At 49.1% G+C, this 17,222-nt stretch overlaps 1 protein-coding gene across 3 annotated transcripts in view; it reads left to right on the forward strand.

The window, feature by feature from the left end:
- MYO5B (myosin VB) overlaps positions 1-17,222 on the forward strand; it is a 333,183-nt gene that overhangs the window by 127,291 nt on the left and 188,670 nt on the right. For all 3 annotated transcript variants that reach the window (XM_044243014.1, XM_044243013.1, XM_044243015.1), the window contains exon 2: positions 16,164-16,274. In XM_044243014.1, the coding sequence (XP_044098949.1) occupies positions 16,164-16,274 (111 nt within the window). The remainder of the gene's footprint in view (positions 1-16,163; positions 16,275-17,222) is intronic.

Consider the following 17,222-nt stretch of genomic DNA (forward strand, 5'->3'; position numbering starts at 1 on the left):
GTATTTTATTCCTACCCTATGGATTCCTCTATACAAGGGAACATAGTGCAATTGAAAGGTATTCTAGTGAAAATGGGGGAGGGGGACCGCTTGGGCTAGCGGAAATAGGAAAGCTTAACCAAAAAAGCGATATTTCAGCTGGACCTTAGCAGGTGACTGGCGGTGGGGCAGTGGGAAGAAGGAGGAAGATGTTTGAGGCAGAGGAAGAAACACGTGCACGGGCAACAGATAGGAAAGCTCATGAGGTATTTTGGAAAAATAGGAGGAATGGAAGGGGCTGGGGATGTGGCCAGAAAAGTTACCTGGGCCTAACTGAAGTCTTGTATGAACTTTATCTTGGAACAGCATGGATGTTTTTAAGCAGGGGAATGACTTCATGAGAGATGAGGCTTTGTTTTTTGTTCTTGGCTGTCGTTGTGTTTTGGAGGATAACTCTAGAACAACGCTCTTCAACCCTGACGCTGTTGATACTTGGAGCTCGATAATCTGTCATGGGGGCTCTTCTGTGTGTGGTATAACGTGTGGCAGCGTCATTGACCTCAACTTACTGGAAGCCCATAGCGCGCCTCCCCGCCACCATCCCCACCCAGCTGGGACACCAAAAAGGTATCAAGATATTGTCACATGTCCCTGGGGACTAGTTTGTCCATTCTCCCTGCTCTGCTGCCGCCCACCCTCCCAGTGAGAGCTGTTCCAGAAGTGAGCAGTCTGGAAAAAATCAGTTGGAGTAAGAAGAAACTGGAGATAAGAAGTCCAATTCAGAACTGCTTGTCATACTTGACACAAAGGAAGTCCCGAACTGAGACAGCAGAGCAGGAATCGAGAGGAGATTCTAATTCCAAGGGAAGGACCAGCCGTCTCCGGCAGGTTCCAGGCACCTGAATAAATGTGGCCGAGTCTGTGTTGGTGACTGACTGCAACCCTTAGGTGAGGCTATGAATATTGGATAGGGCTTGGAGGGACGGAAGGAACACTAGACAGGGAGTAAGTTCTGTTTCTGGGTCCATTCTTTTTTGGGGGCTTGAGTTGGCCAAGTCCCTGAACTTGGCCGGATCTCCGGGCCCTTCACATGTGCAGTGTGTCTATAAGGATAGCTGTCTTAAACAAAACACTTGTCTTTTAAAGTGTTCTTGGACCCAATTCCAGCCTTCCACACAACACTAAGCAATGCTCAGACACCATGAGGGTGTCTGAGAACTCAGAGTTAGCCACGAATCTCACTGATCAAGGGCTCAGTCATACGAGACTCAGGGTGCCAGCTGCAAGGCCCAGGCTGTTAGCTGTGCTTCTGCCTGCCTGTGGCAGACAGGGGGTTCTGGTGGCCGCCTCCTCAGGTTCCATTGACTTGCTGCAGTGGTTCACAGAACTTGAAGGAATATCGGGTACACTGAGTTTATCAGAGGGTATGACGAAATACACGAATCAGCAGCCAGGTAAAGAGAAACATAGGGCAGGATCCCAAACAAAAGAGCTTCTGTCCTAGAGGAGCTTGGGTCCCGGCTTGGTGCCACGTAAGGGAGCATTAGGGTTCTGCAAGCAGGCAAGCTTGCCAACAAAAAGCCAAAAAGCTGTTCTTTGAGATTTTTATGGAGGCTTCTGAGTTACTGGCCATTGGCTAATTCAACTTCCAGCCCCTCTCCCCTCCCTGATGTTAGGGCTGGGGCTGAAAGTTTAAACCTTCTAATCCCATGGTGGGTCTTCTGGCCACAAGGCCCCATCCTTAGGTGGTGTGCACAGATCACCTCACTAACATAAGAGACACCTTTATCTTATTATTACTTAAATTTCAAGGGTTTTAGGAGCTGTAAGCCAGGAACTGTGGACAAAGACCAAATATATGAGAAATCTATTCTTTCCGTCCCACAGAATTCTAGGGTTGTGGGTTGCGGGTTGAAAACGGTTGTAAGCTTCCTAAATGAATCGTGCTTTTTGGCTGTGCAGCACTTAGGAGTGAGGGCAGGGGGACGAGCATATGCAAGACATGAATGGAGAAGGAAGACTGTGCGCCGTGCGCCGCCTCCAGCTGCGGGCCTGCGGATGATGAGGCTGGACAACACTCAGCTCATGAAGCCCTTGAACGTGGGGATGGGACGTTGGGACTTGGCAGGGAGAGCTCTGCTGGTGTTGTGATGCTTCACGTCTCCGCTGCGAGGGGTGGGTCTCTGTCACAACACGATGCTGCTCTCCGTCCTTCTGTCAGCAATAAAAACAGACTCTAGAGCTCAGCGTTAACCAAAATATGAAGGTGCCGTGTTAAACACAAGCAGATGGTGGATCCAGCAGGAGAGGGAATGGCCAAGAAGTGGTCTATTTTAAACATCCGATTATTTTCCCCCACAGAGAACATTCTCCTTTCATCCGTTTCCCGGGATACTTTTTTTTTGACTCTAGAGAGCCTTGGGTGAGGCACTGATTTTTTTGGAGAGGGGGTTTTGTTTCCCTCACCTAAAGGGGAGAACCTGGGGTCAGAGGGGAGGCCTTTCTGATGAGCCACGAACCAGTCTCTTTTTATGGATGTGTTACGGATCAGTGCAAAAAGATCTATGCCACGGGGTAGCTCTCTTGGGAAGCAAGGAGGTGGTTGAATGATGGATGCAGGCACCATATTGGAACTTCCTTTAGTCCAGCCTGCTCACTGGGAAAACCGAGGCCCAGGGAATTTGAGTGATTTGTCCAGGAAAGTTCTCTTTGGGTGCCGAGGGAGGTCTGCACCCCCTTGATAACCTGCCTTCCAGACCAACACATCTTCCACACCAAGACGTGGTTGCCTTTGGCTGAGTATTTCTAGCTCCACGTTTTTCAGTCATCTTGAAAAGAATAAACATGCCTCAACCTGTGTCCAGAGCTGGGCACAGCTTTTCTTTCCTTCTGTGCACTTTGATTATTGAAGTGGTAACTGCTTGGATCACTTAACCTTTGTTGGAGGTGTTGTGGTCATTCTGTTGTGGTGTTTCCCCAGGCTCTTGTCTGTGCTGTGCTGGACCTAGGGAAGTGATAAGGGCCGTAGACCTGGGTGTATCCCTGTGTTAACACCTAAGTGGACATGGGTAGAATAAATGTGATTCAGGCTTCGTCCAGAACCTGAATGACTGAACGTTTTGTAGGTGTACCTGGGATATGCACCTGTTAAAGATGCATCCATCCTCCACTCACCAACCAATGCATTTGCTCAAAGCCTACCAGTTATCTAATGTGTAAGGCATTTGCCTAAGGTTGGGAATTTGTTGAGGAATTGCAGTTAATCGTCCCCGTTTCAGAGCAACTCCGGATCTGAAATGTTTCCAGATCAAAGGCATTGTGTACATAAGATTTGTAGAACATGCTTGGATACTTGGTAAGGAAAAGCCCAAGACTGGAGGGTTGTTGATCACTCAGACCCTGAAAGATCGCCTTCCGGAGCAGCAGGACTCATGGGGACAGTGTGTTCGCACTGCTCGGGTGAACTGAAGGGGCAGCAGAGACTCCCACCAGCCTGTCGGGAATGAGGTCCAGCAATGCGTTAGGTAACCTGCTACTTTCAACAGGAAGCACCGTTGATCCCCTCATTTCGTTCTTCCTCCTCAAATGGTTTTCTGTGCTGCCTGCGCGGGGGTGGGGGAGGGCAGTTTTAGTTGGAGAAGATGAACCTACATTCTCTCCTTTTAGCTCTTCCCATGGAGATGAACCACCCTCCTCCCCGACCCCATAATCTTTTGGAGGGTTTCACACCAATCTCGTCTGTCCTTCTTCCTTTTTCTGAACCTCTTGAGTCTGCTGGGTGGCCACACAGAGTTTCAGGTCAGCTCTTCTTCCAAGATGCACTCCCACTTTTCAGCTGGACCTGAAGTGACATTTCAGCATGATACCACATCTAAATCGGTCTCTAAAACACAATCACTTGGCATAGAGGACGTGAGCTAGCTATGATCATCCTAGACCATCTGTGGCCATCTGACAGCAGATTTGGTTGGAGCGTTCTATCCAGCGTTACTATTGAAAAAATGGTGCAGTTCCAAGTAGGCAGGATGCATTATTGCTGACGGCCACCCCATGATTCCTCTCCGCCCCGGGATGGAAATCAGGGACATCACTTCGAGGTCCTTGGTTAATGGTGATTTTAGGCAGCAGACACCCATCTACCTTCTTGACTCGGAAGTCAGAGTCCATTTCATGGCTGCTACTCAGCGAGAGTGTGTGTGTTGGTTCTGGAACATTTGCCCCCTATCCCCCAAGGTCCCAGCAGTAAAGATGCTATTGTGCCTATTTGCTGATGGATGCAGACGAAACGTTCCAGAGTCAAACTTCTCTGCTCTTTAAAACCATAAATAAGCTCCATATTGGAAAAATATAGAAGAGCGTTGGAAGAGCTGGATAAGGATGAACTATATGAGTTAAGAGGACTCAGAAGCCCTATGAGGAGCACTGAAGTATGGTGGGAATGGGGTATCAGTGGTCTGGAATGGCAAAGTACCGACTAAATGAGGCGGTAAGAGGAATAGTCAGGAGAAGTATTTCAAACACTCTTTTTTCAAGGGCGGGGACAGAATAAACAATGTTTATTGTGTGATTTTTAATTTTTAAAATTTTTAATTTAATTTTTATTTATTTTTTATTAATTGCGTTTGTCCCGTGAGTGCTCCCGCGAGGACAGCCAGGAAGGATGCCTGAGAGAAGGTCTCACCGTGCTCCTCTGGAAGGCTTTGTTGTCGTTTATAGTGTCAGTCCATAAGGGTGGACCTCTTCTGAGCAGCGCTGACACACAGTTACCTGAGTTTCAGGCGTACGACGTAGTGATCTGACAAGTTTATCCGTCATGCTGTGCTCACCACAAGCATTGCCGGCTCCTGTCCCGGGACATCGCTGTTCCTGACTGTATTCCTTCTGTGTCTTTTACTCCATGACTTACGCATTCCACAACCAGAAGCCTGCCCATCCTATTCCCTTTCACCCATTTTGCTGGACCCCCTACTCCCCTCCCCTCTGGTAACCGTCAGTTTGTTCTCTGTATTCCTGAGTCTGATTCTGGTTTTTGTTCATTTTTAAAAAGATTTTACTTATGAGTGGAATCATACGGTATTTCTCTTTCTTGGACTTATTTCACTTAGCGTAACGCCCTCTTAGGTCCCTCTGTGTTGTCACAAATGGTGAGAACTCATTCTTTCCTGTGGCTGTGTGACACTCCCACGTGTGGACACCGCATCTTCTTTATCCGTTCATTTGTTAATGGACACTGAAGTTGCTTCCACATCTTGGCTATTGCAGATAATGTTGCAATAAACCTAGGGATGCATGTATCCTTTCGAATTAGTGTTTTTGTTTTCTTTGGGTAGGTACCCAGTGGTGGAACTATTGGATCATATGGTATTTCTATTTTAAAGTTTTTGAGGAACCTCCATACTGTTTTTCCCGAGTGGCTGCACCAGCTGGCATTCACACCAACAGTGCACAAGCCTTCCATTTTCTCCACATCCTTGCCAACAGCTGTTGTTTTTTCCCTATTCTAGCCATTCTGAGAAGTTTAAGGTGACCTCTCATTGTGGTTTTGATGTGCATTTCCCTAATGATTAGTGATGTTGAGCATCTTTTCATGTGTTTGTTGGCCATCTGCAGGTGTAAGTACCAATCTTCTGATTCTGCAGTTAGATCATCTCCCTCTTCATGTTTAAAACCCATGTACAGTTTTCCGTTGGCCGTGGAATAAAATGAACAACCTGTAAGGAGGCTCCCAAGAACCTCCTGCTTGTCTCCCACTGAGTCCATCCCCACTGTGGACTGCCTGGCTTTCAGCTCTCCAGTGAGCATTCCTCCTGCCTGCCCCAGACTTGTCTACAGCTAGACAAGTAGGCAGGATGTGTTATTGCTGACGGCCACCCCATGATTCCTCTCCACCCCAGGATAGAAATCAGGGGCATGGCTTTGAGGTTCCCTCTCAGCTAACCTCTCAGCCCAGAACCCTCCTCTCTCCCCTCTGTGCCTAGCCAACCCCTTGTTCTTATAGGTTTCACCTGGGATCCTGTTTTTCAGTGAAGCCTTTCCCAATGGCCTGGATTAGGTGAGGTCCCCTGTTGTGTGCTAGGGATGTCTGTGCTGCTAAAGAAATTACGACCATTGAAGCAGGATTGATTGCATGATGTGGTTGGGGATCCTTGAAGATAAGGGCGTGTCTCCCCCCTCCCCCCGCCCGCCTTCTGTGTCCCAGCACCTTGCCTAGTGTTCAGTAAATACTCATGGATGAATGAATGAACTAGAGGCCATTTTCCTGCTAACAGGACTTTAAGCTTATGGAGCTTAAAGTTATTTTAGCTAACATGCAGCAGTGGAATATTTGTTGAACAGTCTCAAGGCGTCTTTGTATCCTGGGAGGAAGGGGAGGTCGGCATGCTTCGTCCTATGAAATGAAGACTGAGAGCTGGCTTTGGTCCCAAAGGCAAGTGTGTCAGGCATTTAGTTCCCAGATGATTTCTTACATGCAAAGCAAGAACAGCTCAATGTACTCACATGCTGGGGGCCTTTCCCCAAATTTTCTCCAGAAAAGAGTGGTTGTTCCTGGACATTTTCTCAGTAGATCAGCAACTTCTGTTAGCAGGAGAGAACTTAGCTCAAAATGACTTCAGTGCTGGCTTTAGTTGTTTACAGAGGACATAGAGTGGAGCAGGTTTTAAATTAAGAGGGAAGCAAACAAATTTATTCCTGACTTGGTCTAGGGCTGTGACTTTCTAATAACTGTGATGGTGATTATAAATTAAGACTCGTTCTCTGGGGCGAGTACTGTGCTAGTCTTGTGCTAGCAATCAAGAGTATATATTTATACAACAAAAGAGGAAAGCAGCTCTCCAGCGATGATGTCACATAGGGAATTGAAAAGGAGTGTTTCAGAGAGCTTAGGTGGAAACGAAGATGTACTCCCGCAGACCGTCTCAAATGACTTAAACGTGTGGTGCGACTGGATTTCTTAATTCACATAGTTGGTTCTCTGTACAGGGAGAGTTCCCGTTCCAGGAACCACAGTCATGTTGCTGGGAGTAGGATTTTAACAAAGCTTCAGCTGCTTGGCAAGGTCTAGGCATGTATTTAACTGGGTGAAAGGTACTAGCTTTGAGCAAACCTTTCTTAGCCTCTTCAGCAACAGGTTAAGTGGGTGTGATGTTGCAGCCTTACAACCCCAACTGGCCAGCCACACGCAGGACTTTGCAGTCTTCCCAAAACTTCAACAAGAACACATTACTTTATAACCGTTTGTTTTCTTTTCAAGATTTTATGTATTTATTTGATAGAGACCGTGAGAGAGGGAACATAAGCAGGGGGAGTCAAGACAGAGAAGCAGGCTTCCGCTGAGCAGGGAGCCTGATGTGGGCTCTTGATCCTAGGATCCTGAGGGATCATGACCCAAGCCCAAGGCAGATGCTTAACAACTGAGCCACCCAGGTGCCCCCTCATAACCATTTCTAAGCTTCCGGTGTAACTGCAGTTCCTGTCGAGCGCACCGCTGGATGAAATGGCTCAGCAGGGCTCCCGAACGCCAGGCACTTGCCGTCTTGGTGTCGGTTTGTCACTTGAGGACGTACAGACTTACCTATGAATATCTGTAGGGCAGGAGACAGGTGAAGTTTGCCTTCACCAGTCACATGGTGACTTGGTTCTTCATTAGCTTCAAACACAGATAGTGCATGTAGAAGAAGACGGAATCGTGACTGATGACGTGATCAGGTTTTCTGAGTCGTCTTTGCTCAAAAGGCTGGATTTAGATGATGTACTACAAGCATGTCAGAAGGCAGATATCAAAAATGGGATTGTGATGGCTCGGGCCAGGTATAGATACATCTCCTTTTTTGACATTTGACTTTTATTTCATTTAAATAACAGGAAATATTAGATTTTATGGTCACTTTGCTACTCCAGAATGAAGCTCACTTCTTTGCCTTTTTTTTCTCCCATCCTCCTTTACTCCATGGATGCCAAGTGGCTTTTTTCCTATCCCAGTCTCTATGGTTGAAGTGGAAATTTCTTCCTGGTATCCGGATTAGCTTGGTTCTCTCAGTGAGGAAAGAGCATGGAACAAGTTCAGCAGACATCTGGGTTGGGGCTCAGGAATTACCTGACGGCCCAGCATATACCTGGATTTTAAGTTACTTGTCAGCCTGGACACACAGAATGTAAGTTACAGAGAGCTTCCCAGTAAAGAGCATTTGGGGGAATGGGAAGGTTATTACGGGTCCAGGAAGGCTTTCACAGGACGAACAAACAGGGAAACCAGGAAGCAGGACTTGTTGCTGGAAGAGGAGTTAAATACAGGACAGCAATCAGAGGGGTCGGTGTGTGTCCCGTGATGCGTTGTGTGCCTGTGCTTCTGTTGGGATTCCTCGGTTGTGTCCGTGCTCCCCCAGAGAGGGGTGTCTCCACGTCTTCATGCCCCGGGCCCCATTTCCTGCTGCACTTGACGATGACTGCTGAGCCCTTACTGTGTCGGGTGGCACTCACTGTGTTGGGTCCTCCTCCTCCACATCCTCACCAACCCTTGTTATTTGATGTCTTTTTGGTTATAGCCATGCCGGCAGGTGTCAGGTCATCTCTTTGTTGTCTGCATTTGTATTTCCCTGATGAATGCTGTTGAGCATCTTTTCAGGTGTCTGTTGGCCACCTGGATGTCTTCTTGGAAAACTACTCAGGCCCTCCATCCATTTTTTTAATCATCTTTTAAGTGTTCTATAAGTTCTTCATATATTTTGGATGTTAACCCCTCAGATAGCTTAACTTCCTTGCTTTCCAGCCCAGGACAAAGGAAGAGAAGGTGACCAGCAGCATACTGGTGGGGATAGCCTTTATTTAGCTACTCTACCCCCCACCCCACCCCCACTCCCACTCCCAGTTTGGGAGACTGATCATCAGCACAGGGTTTTAGGATGCAGCTTGTGTCTGGGCCCATGAATGTGATCTTCAGGCCTCACATGTGGAGGTCCTCACATGTGGGTAGTCCTGCTTAGATGAGCAAAAATATCTAGTCTTTGTCTTCCAGACCGCATTATGCAGAAGAACGAAACGTGACCTACTTCCTACCGTAAGGGCAGTTAGCTAAGATGTCCCCGTGGTTTCTACAACTTGGCCGTGCTTGCCAAGTACCACGCACTGGGAACGGCTACCCTGGTGGTGCTGGGAAGAAACGGCCAGCTGAGTTTGGAAGTGTTTTTCTTCCCCATCCATAAAAGTACTGCTTCAGAATGGACCTTTACACCAAACAGAGGACATCACTTAGGACATCTTTGCAAAGTGTTTGTGTTTTCCGAGTCCCATTTAAAGAGCTGAGCGGTGAATGCCGCGGTGTGTTCGAAAAGGGGCACACGTGTTTCCGGCCTGGACAGCTCCCTAGTCTCCTGGCTCTAGTTCTCCGCTTACCGTCCTGGCATGTTACGCTTGGGCTGCAGGCGGGGCTGGGGAAGCCGCTTGCTGTCCTAGGCTGGTGTGATCCTTTCTGCCTCGGGTGACATCTGTGTCCCACGTCTCCCCTCCCTGCCTTGTAACAATTGTTTTCCTTTGGTACTCACAGCCTGTCCACTTACTTCACTGCTGGTCACCGACTGTTTGTTGATGCTGCTGTCTCTGACTGATCATGGTCTGGTTTGGATGGGGAAATTCGGTGGCTTCTGTCTTGCCTGTAGGGTAGAAGCTGACCAACGTGATACTGGATCTCAAGTTCTAGCACATAATTCATGTCCTGAGAGATGCTATTTGCTTGCTTTGTCAGTTGTAGCAAAAGGGGCTCCTCTTGCACCCTGGAACCAGAGCCCTGATTTTTCAGTTACAGAGCGGAGCTCTCCGTGCCCACCGAACCGCAGCATCACGGCAATGCCAAGGGTACGTCTGTGAACAAGGTGGACTGTGGGCCTTCTGTTCGCACCCTACCTTGGGGAGGAATGGACGGGCCATTTATGGAGTGCGCCACCAGGTCAGGCTACAGGCTCCCCTCTCGTCCATTCCCAGGGGACAGTGCCTGGACAGTGCTTTAGGTCAAGACGATGGTGCAACCCAGTCTTCAGTCGGCCTGATTCTTACAGTACCTAGTGGCTTTGTTTGGCCTGTCATTGTAAGTGGCAGTTGGCCCTTTTTTCCATGTGTGCTTATGAGACCCTTTACCTGTGTAAAATACACACTCAGCGGGTCCTGGGCTACTGTAATGAAGTTCTTGTTTCTCCACGAAGGGGAGACAGCGAGGACTTGAGGTCACAGATCCTTTGTCTGGTCATGGCTCTGACCCTTACTGTGAACTTGGGCAAATTGTTCCGTGCCCTTCGACCCTCAGTGTTCTTCTCTGTGATGGATTAGCGAAAACCCTGCTCATCTTAACTTGAGTTTTAAACGAAGATGAAATGATTAAAGTATTTGAAGTTACTTATTTTAGTCTAAGGTGTAGAGGTGACACTCTCAGTTATTCAAGGAATTGAATGCTTCCAGTGTCCCTGTTCTCCTTTGTCTAGAGTTAATTTTGATTCTGAGGCTCCTTCTTGAAACGGGGATTTTTTTTCTTTTTTCTTTTTTTTAAGTCTGGCACATTGATCTGAAGCTTAAAAAAAAAAAATACAGTGCTTGGGCCCCACTCAGATTTCATCTTAATTACCCAAGTGTGGGACACGGGCATTGGTTTTGTTTTTGTTTTTGTTTTCCTTTTTTAAGATCAGATAATTCTTAAATGCCAGCCAGCATTAACAATCCCTTCTCTCAGCGTTTTGAAGTCAAAGTAGGCTAGATCCAAATATTGATTTTTGGGCAAGGCATGGCTATCTGTGAACAACGATTTGCAGGACAATGAAAGGATCCCAGTAACCTGCAAATGCCTTAGGCTTTTGATTTTTCCATTTGCTGATTCTCTGCAAGATCCCATCGGATCCTGCCTCCAAGGTTACACCGTGCCCGCAGTCGTGACCGTTGTCTGATGCTTATGGTGCTCTGATGATGTGGGATTGCATGGCGTTCTGGGGGGACTGCCTGGTGAGACACATCTTAATTTTACTCATGTTGTACAGCTGAAGAAACAGAGGCTCAGAACCTTACTCATCAGCTTACCCAGGCTAGTAAGTGGTGGTGGGAATTCTGACCCAGGCTGCCTGATTTTAGAGCCCACGGGCTCAGCCACACTCTGCTGCATGGTGGTGAGTGCAAATAGGCAAATGTTGCCCCCTTCTTGATACAACATTTACATTTTAGAGCAGGGGCTTTCTGGAGATGATGCTTTTAGCTCAGGGTCAAGGCTATTCAGGCTGGAATTTCATGCTAAGCCACAGGCAGTAAAAGTCTACGGTGCCTGCCAGTCAGTTACCAGGTGAAACAGCAAGCTTGCTGTCTTCCAGATGAGCTTGCACTTGGGTACAGCTACAGAACTGCCTGGTTCAGGCCCCGGGGATTGATGTGATCGGTGTGCGGCATTACGTGGCACGGGGAAGCTAAAGCCTCCCCTGGTGGTTCTAACCTGCAGCCAGGGTTGAGCGTTCCCGCCCTGGGCAGCCACTCCCTCCAGCCGAGAACTGCCTTTGCAGGCTGTTGCAGACAGGGAGGAGAGGCCCCTGGAGGTTGGGAGCTCGAGAGTAGTTCTTGATACTGATGCGTCTCTGTTCACAAAGACCTCTGCCTTCTCCAGTTACTACACAGGGCTCTTTCCAAACGACAAATCACAGGTTCTTTAATAATCAAGTCACACTTGGATCTCCTTAGATAGGATGGAGTTAAGCGCTGTTAAGGGGGGTGTGGGTGACAAGTTGAGTGGCTCTATGATTGGGTTATATGGGTCAGGGTCAGGCTTGTCTTTCCTATAATCTCCCTCCAAGGAAAGCTGGTGTAGAGGTCAGATTTGTTAGAAGATACTCCTTGAAGGTGAGACAACGAGAGGCAACATGGAACCTTGGTTCCTGAGAGTTTCTATCTGGCCTATAGAACTGATAGCTTTCTGTTAAAAAGAATATACTTCACTGTTTCCTCAGACATTAGGAGAACCCATGCCAGTGGAGTGTACAGTGCTGTTTTCATCCTCTGCAAACCAAAACAGTTTTTATTGAATTGAGGTGAAAGTCACATAACATAAAATTAGCTACTTAAAGTCAACTGCTCGGTGGCATTTAACACATTCACAGTGCTGTGCAACCACATCTCTGTCTAGTTACAGATCATTTTCACAATCCAAAGGAAGTCTCCCTCCAAATCCTGCGAGTCTCCCCAGCTCCGATCTGCCTGCCTGCCTCCAGTCTTTGCTGGCTACTGCGGGGCTCCCCTCTCCCTTCTTAGCCTGTTTTCTTGGCTGTTTACTCTGCATCGATCATGTCCTGCCTTGTTTGGGATTACAGAGGCAATGGATCTTCCTCGGGTGGGTAGCTCTGGGGAGGGAAGGGAAGGTGGGCTGCTGGCTAAGTCAGCATGTAAAGCAAAATTTGATCATGGTTAAAATTGCCCTTGGCAGTCCTGTCCATTGCTCATCAACTGTGCGTGCATGACATTGGGTAAACAGTTCTGCTCGGTAATTTGTAGACACTTTAAGCTGAGAATCCATGAAATAGGATAAAGATGGGGAAGCAGAAAGCTGCAGGGAGGCCTATCTGCAGATGTCCCCCATCCCATATCATCACAGTGCAGGACTGACTTACTGCTGCTCTAAGCGTGAACTGCTCTGATCTCAGCACATGTCCTCCTGTGTCTTTATTGTGGGGTTGGAGAAAACAGGACAACGTCTAGCACGGTGGGCACATAGTAGGTGCTGAAATGTTTCCTTGATTGGAATCTAGAACTTGCTTGACCAGGTGTGTAATACACAATGTCCTTTAAAACATGATGGGAGCCTTTGGCCATCTGTGTCCTCAGTTGGCATCAATTGTGGCTGCCTTCCCTTTTCTTGACTTGCCTGTCCCTGCTGAATAGCTGTTACTGTTCGTAGGAATTGGTCCCATCATTACTTAGAGTGTATTTTTATGTGAATTGCCCACCTAACTGACATATAGTCAGGTGATTGGTCTCCATGTTTCTACTTGATTACATGGTACATATCACAGTGTGTTTTACATGGAAACCTGAGAACTCATAAATGCATTGTTTATGGATTCCTGTCTCAGAAAACATTTATTGAGCATCTGTATGCCAGGGAGACTGAGCAATAGCGTATCTGAAAGACCTGTTGATAGTGGGGTGACATGGATGTGAAAGAAATGCCTGCTGGGGCGCCTGGGTGTCTCAGTGGGTTAAGCCTCTGCCTTTGGCTCAGGTCATGATCTCCGGGTCCTGGGATCGAGCCCTGCATCGGGCTCTCTGCTCAGCGGGGAGCTGCTTTCCTCTCTCTCTCTGCCTGCCTCTCTGCCTATTTGTGATCTCTCTCTCTGTGTCAAATAAAATCTTAAAAAAAAAAAGAGAGAAATGCGTGCAAAACCGTGAAGTTAATCATAGAAGAAGGGGTTGCTGCCACTCAGAGTTAGTAAGGGCTAACTCCCGGGAGGGCACAGGGAAGGTCTGGGTTCAGTGAGGACAGGAGCCTGGGACTCTGACTCTTCCCACATGGACGAGTGAGGGAAGGGTGTTCTGAGATGCTGAAACAGCGTGTACAAAGGGCAACAAAGCTTCACTGTAATGGGCAGATAGGAAACCTTTCAGGCTTTCGGCGCCACGGGGTGTCACAACAACACGACCATCATCCAAGTGCAGGGGCAGCCGTAGACTGTATGTGAGCAGAGTGTGAGCTTGTGTTCCAGTACAACTTCTCGGACACCAAAGTTTGACTTTCCTGTAATTGACATGTTGTCGTCTGGATATCATTCTTTCTCCCCCATAGCCATTTAAACACTTGAAGATCATACTTACATCCTGGGTTGCACAAAAGCAAGGGGCACACTAGACTTGGCCAGGGCTCTGGTTTGCTGAGCTGTGCACAGAGGGAAGGATGAGCACGTACTGAAGCAGCAGAAGAGCAAGTACTTGGGGATGCCCGGATGCGGTGGGTGCAGGTGGAGGCAGGGGGGTCTCTGCTCCTAACACGCTTGCAGGTAATGGTGAGCCTCAGCTTCTCAGTTGGAGCAGCAAAGAACTGCTCTAGATGCTGTGCTTAGTTCTGTGGGAAAATAGAGACTGTTTCCTGCCAGTAACTGTTTTCATTCTGTTGAGAGATAAGAGATTGATTTAAGCAGATAGATGGACTCTCGCGGAATAAGAAGTAAGCAGCTAGTGTCGGGCAGTGAGGTTTTCCGGTGCTGGGGCAGTTAACAGGTTAGTGAGGGGCACGTGGACCACAGGGGTCTGCCCAGAGGAGCCCCCGGGTGAGCCAGGACTGGGCCCATGGGCTTCCAGGATGTCCAGCATCGTGACCATGTCCGCATACCATCCTTCTCTTCACTCTGTTCCTGTTGGGACTTCCCTTACTCTTTTTGTCCCTTTTCCCTGGAGCCATTCCAACTCCATTTACACAGCGTGGAGACTTTGCGTACAATTTCTTGGGTAGGCCAGGCTCCCTCGGCCTGGACAGGAGATCCCAGGAGTGAGCGCGATGGGATGACAACTGTCGCGTCGCTGAGGAAAGGTCCCTCACCTGAGGCAGGGGGGCAAGATCTGAAAAGTCACTGCAGCTGATGGAAGGTCGGTTTACAGGACAGTGGAGGAGGGGCACCCGAGGGGAGAAGCCACGTTGACAGTTCCGGTTGGCAGAGGCTCAGAGCTTTCTACGGAGGTGGCTCAGAGCATTTAATGTCTATGCCGAAGTGCTGAGGCGCTGTGAAGCTGTAGAGAATCTTCTGGGAAGATACGATCATTACAGCAGATCAGAGGGAGGGAGGTGATCCTGTGAACTTGGTTTTTCAGAATGCAAAAAACGACGTTGGCGGCGTATCCTGGGTTGGGATATCGGGGCTCCAGGGGTGCAAATTGGGGGTGGTTTGCGTTCCCATTAATGAGTGTCGTGAGTCTGTTGCCTCGTGACTTACTCCTCTTGCTGGTGAATTCGAGGCTGGTGCAGTAAGGGTCAGGGGCTTGCTTTTTTAAAAGGGCAGTGACCATCTGGAGGAGAGTGTTGTGAAAAGGCAAGACCACAATAAAGCCCGCTGGCTGCTTAGGCACAGGCCGAGGACGGGGCCAGCTCTGGACTTGGAGCAGCCGCTCCTTGAGGCAGGTCGGTTGTATGGACCCAGACTCGTGTCCCGGCTGGCCTTCTGGTCGTAAGAGCTATTAGTCTCAGGTTTGCTGAGGATGTTCTGTGGCCGTGAAACCAGGTGTGAGCGCGCGTGTGCACACAGAGCCAGGCCCCGTGCCCATCACACACCTATAAAATGCAGAAGTGTGTTGGACAGATGGAAGGCACGCTGCCGAGAGCACTCAGAGCGCCGGCCCGCTGGCCCGATGCTGCTGGTCTGTGCCCCTGAGCTGCGGGTTCCCGGCTGTACATTACACTCGCCGTGGAAGCTCTTCTGTCCCCTCGGATTCTGAGTCGGGCTGAGGTGGAACTCAGTCTCCGTGTTGTCACGTTCTCAGGTGAGGACAGTGTGCAGTCCTGGCCGACAGCCCCCAGCTAGAGCGGGAGGCCTTACTTCCCCAGGGCTATGTTCTTCCTTGCTAGGGGTTGGCCGGCTTCCCAACCATGCAAATCCCATAGCAGCTGGGAGAGCTTGAGCAGGATTTGGGGGCGTGTTTGGGCTTAAAGAATGCACAAGTAAATTGAGGTTGCTGGCAGTTCAGGAATATGTAAACACACTTACAATTTGCTTACACTTTCTTTCGCTTCTGCAGGAAAATGGCTTTGTCCCTGAATGCAGCAGGTCAGAGCAGAGGTTCCCAAGATTTGAGGATGGTCTCTTCTGTCTCAGCTTTGGCATGTGTGGTTTTGTTCCTCATCTTAGCTCACTAGATGTTCCCTCCGGCACTGCTCTTCTGTCCCTTGAGACTATGGTACGCAGCTCTGGTGGACGTCACCAGACGCAGGCTTGGCAGTCTTGCTGGCAGAATTATAATTACATTGATCTGTGGCATTCTCTTAGGATCTGGAAAGTGCCCTCTGTCCCCAGTCCTCTGAGTTACTCACTTGTCAGGGTGTTAGATCACCTTGTGTTTTGAAATGAGAAGGGAGGAAGATGTGTCAAGATGGCTTCATAAATTCTCCTGAGGGCCCCTCTGAGATAGCAATACCTGTGTAGACACGTGAAAGCTTTATTTCTGAATTTCTCATTTTAATCTTCCAGTACACAAGGGTCTGGATCCCTGACCCTGATGAAGTGTGGCGCTCAGCTGAGTTAACCAAGGACTACAAGGAGGGAGAGAAGAGCCTCCAGCTCAGACTGGAAGATGGGACGGTAAGTGCGGGCCGTGCGGGGGCGCGTGGGGGTCTGCCAGCCGGGGCAGGGTGGTATGCCGCGGGCTGGAGTTCCCCCCACAGAGTAGAGCTGCTTGAGCCCCTGGCATCTTTTTGTTGCTGCTGTCGATCACGCATGTGAAAGTGGTAAAGCATAAGAAATCCACGCCCACTGGTGTTGGCCACCGAGAGATCTCTCATGACCACAGCAAGGATCTTCTTGGAAGGGAAGGGAGGGTTCCCTTCGTGGGGCTGAGGCGTCAGTGGGAGGAGAGGCACGAGGTGCCGGGACAGACAGCGCGTAGGAGAGTGGTTGGAGCCCTGGCTCTGGACCTAGCTGTCTGGGGATTGGGACCCCCAGCCATTGCTAGCTCTGTGCCCTCAGGCGAGGTAGTGTCCTTCTGTACCAGTTACTTCATCTGTTCCACTCGACTGATGGTTTGTCTGGGGGTCTTTTGAGAAAAAAAGGAGTTGCTTTGTGACATGTGCTTAGAACAGTGCCCAGCATGTGAGCCCTCCCTGTGCGTGGGCTGCTGTAGCGAGATGGCTTTATAGCTGCCCTTCAAGTGGCTTCAGTCAAAGGGAAGACAAAGTAGTTAACCATGAACTCTTCCTCTGGCACCATCGGATTTTTTTTTCCCACGAGCTTTTGTGACTAGCCTTCCCTGTGAAGTGTGCATTTCACAAATATTTGAATGCTTGCACTGTGCGGGGTCTTGGGGGTGTACGTGGTCCCGCCATTGTGGGGGGCACAGAGGGACAGCAGAGTGCTGTGACCCATTGCATGAGGCACAGGCAGGTGGATAAGGAATAGGACAGAAAAGACAGGCTGAGGAGGGGAAGGTGCTGAGGGAGTTGCAGGGGTCGTGGAAGGGAGCTGGCCATTGAGGACTCAGGATGGCGGAATGCGTGTGCTGAGTGTCCCAGGCAGGGGTGGATGTGTGTGACA

This window comes from Neovison vison, chromosome 3, assembly GCF_020171115.1.
Source record: "Neovison vison isolate M4711 chromosome 3, ASM_NN_V1, whole genome shotgun sequence".
Classification (NCBI taxonomy): Eukaryota; Metazoa; Chordata; class Mammalia; order Carnivora; family Mustelidae; genus Neogale; species Neogale vison.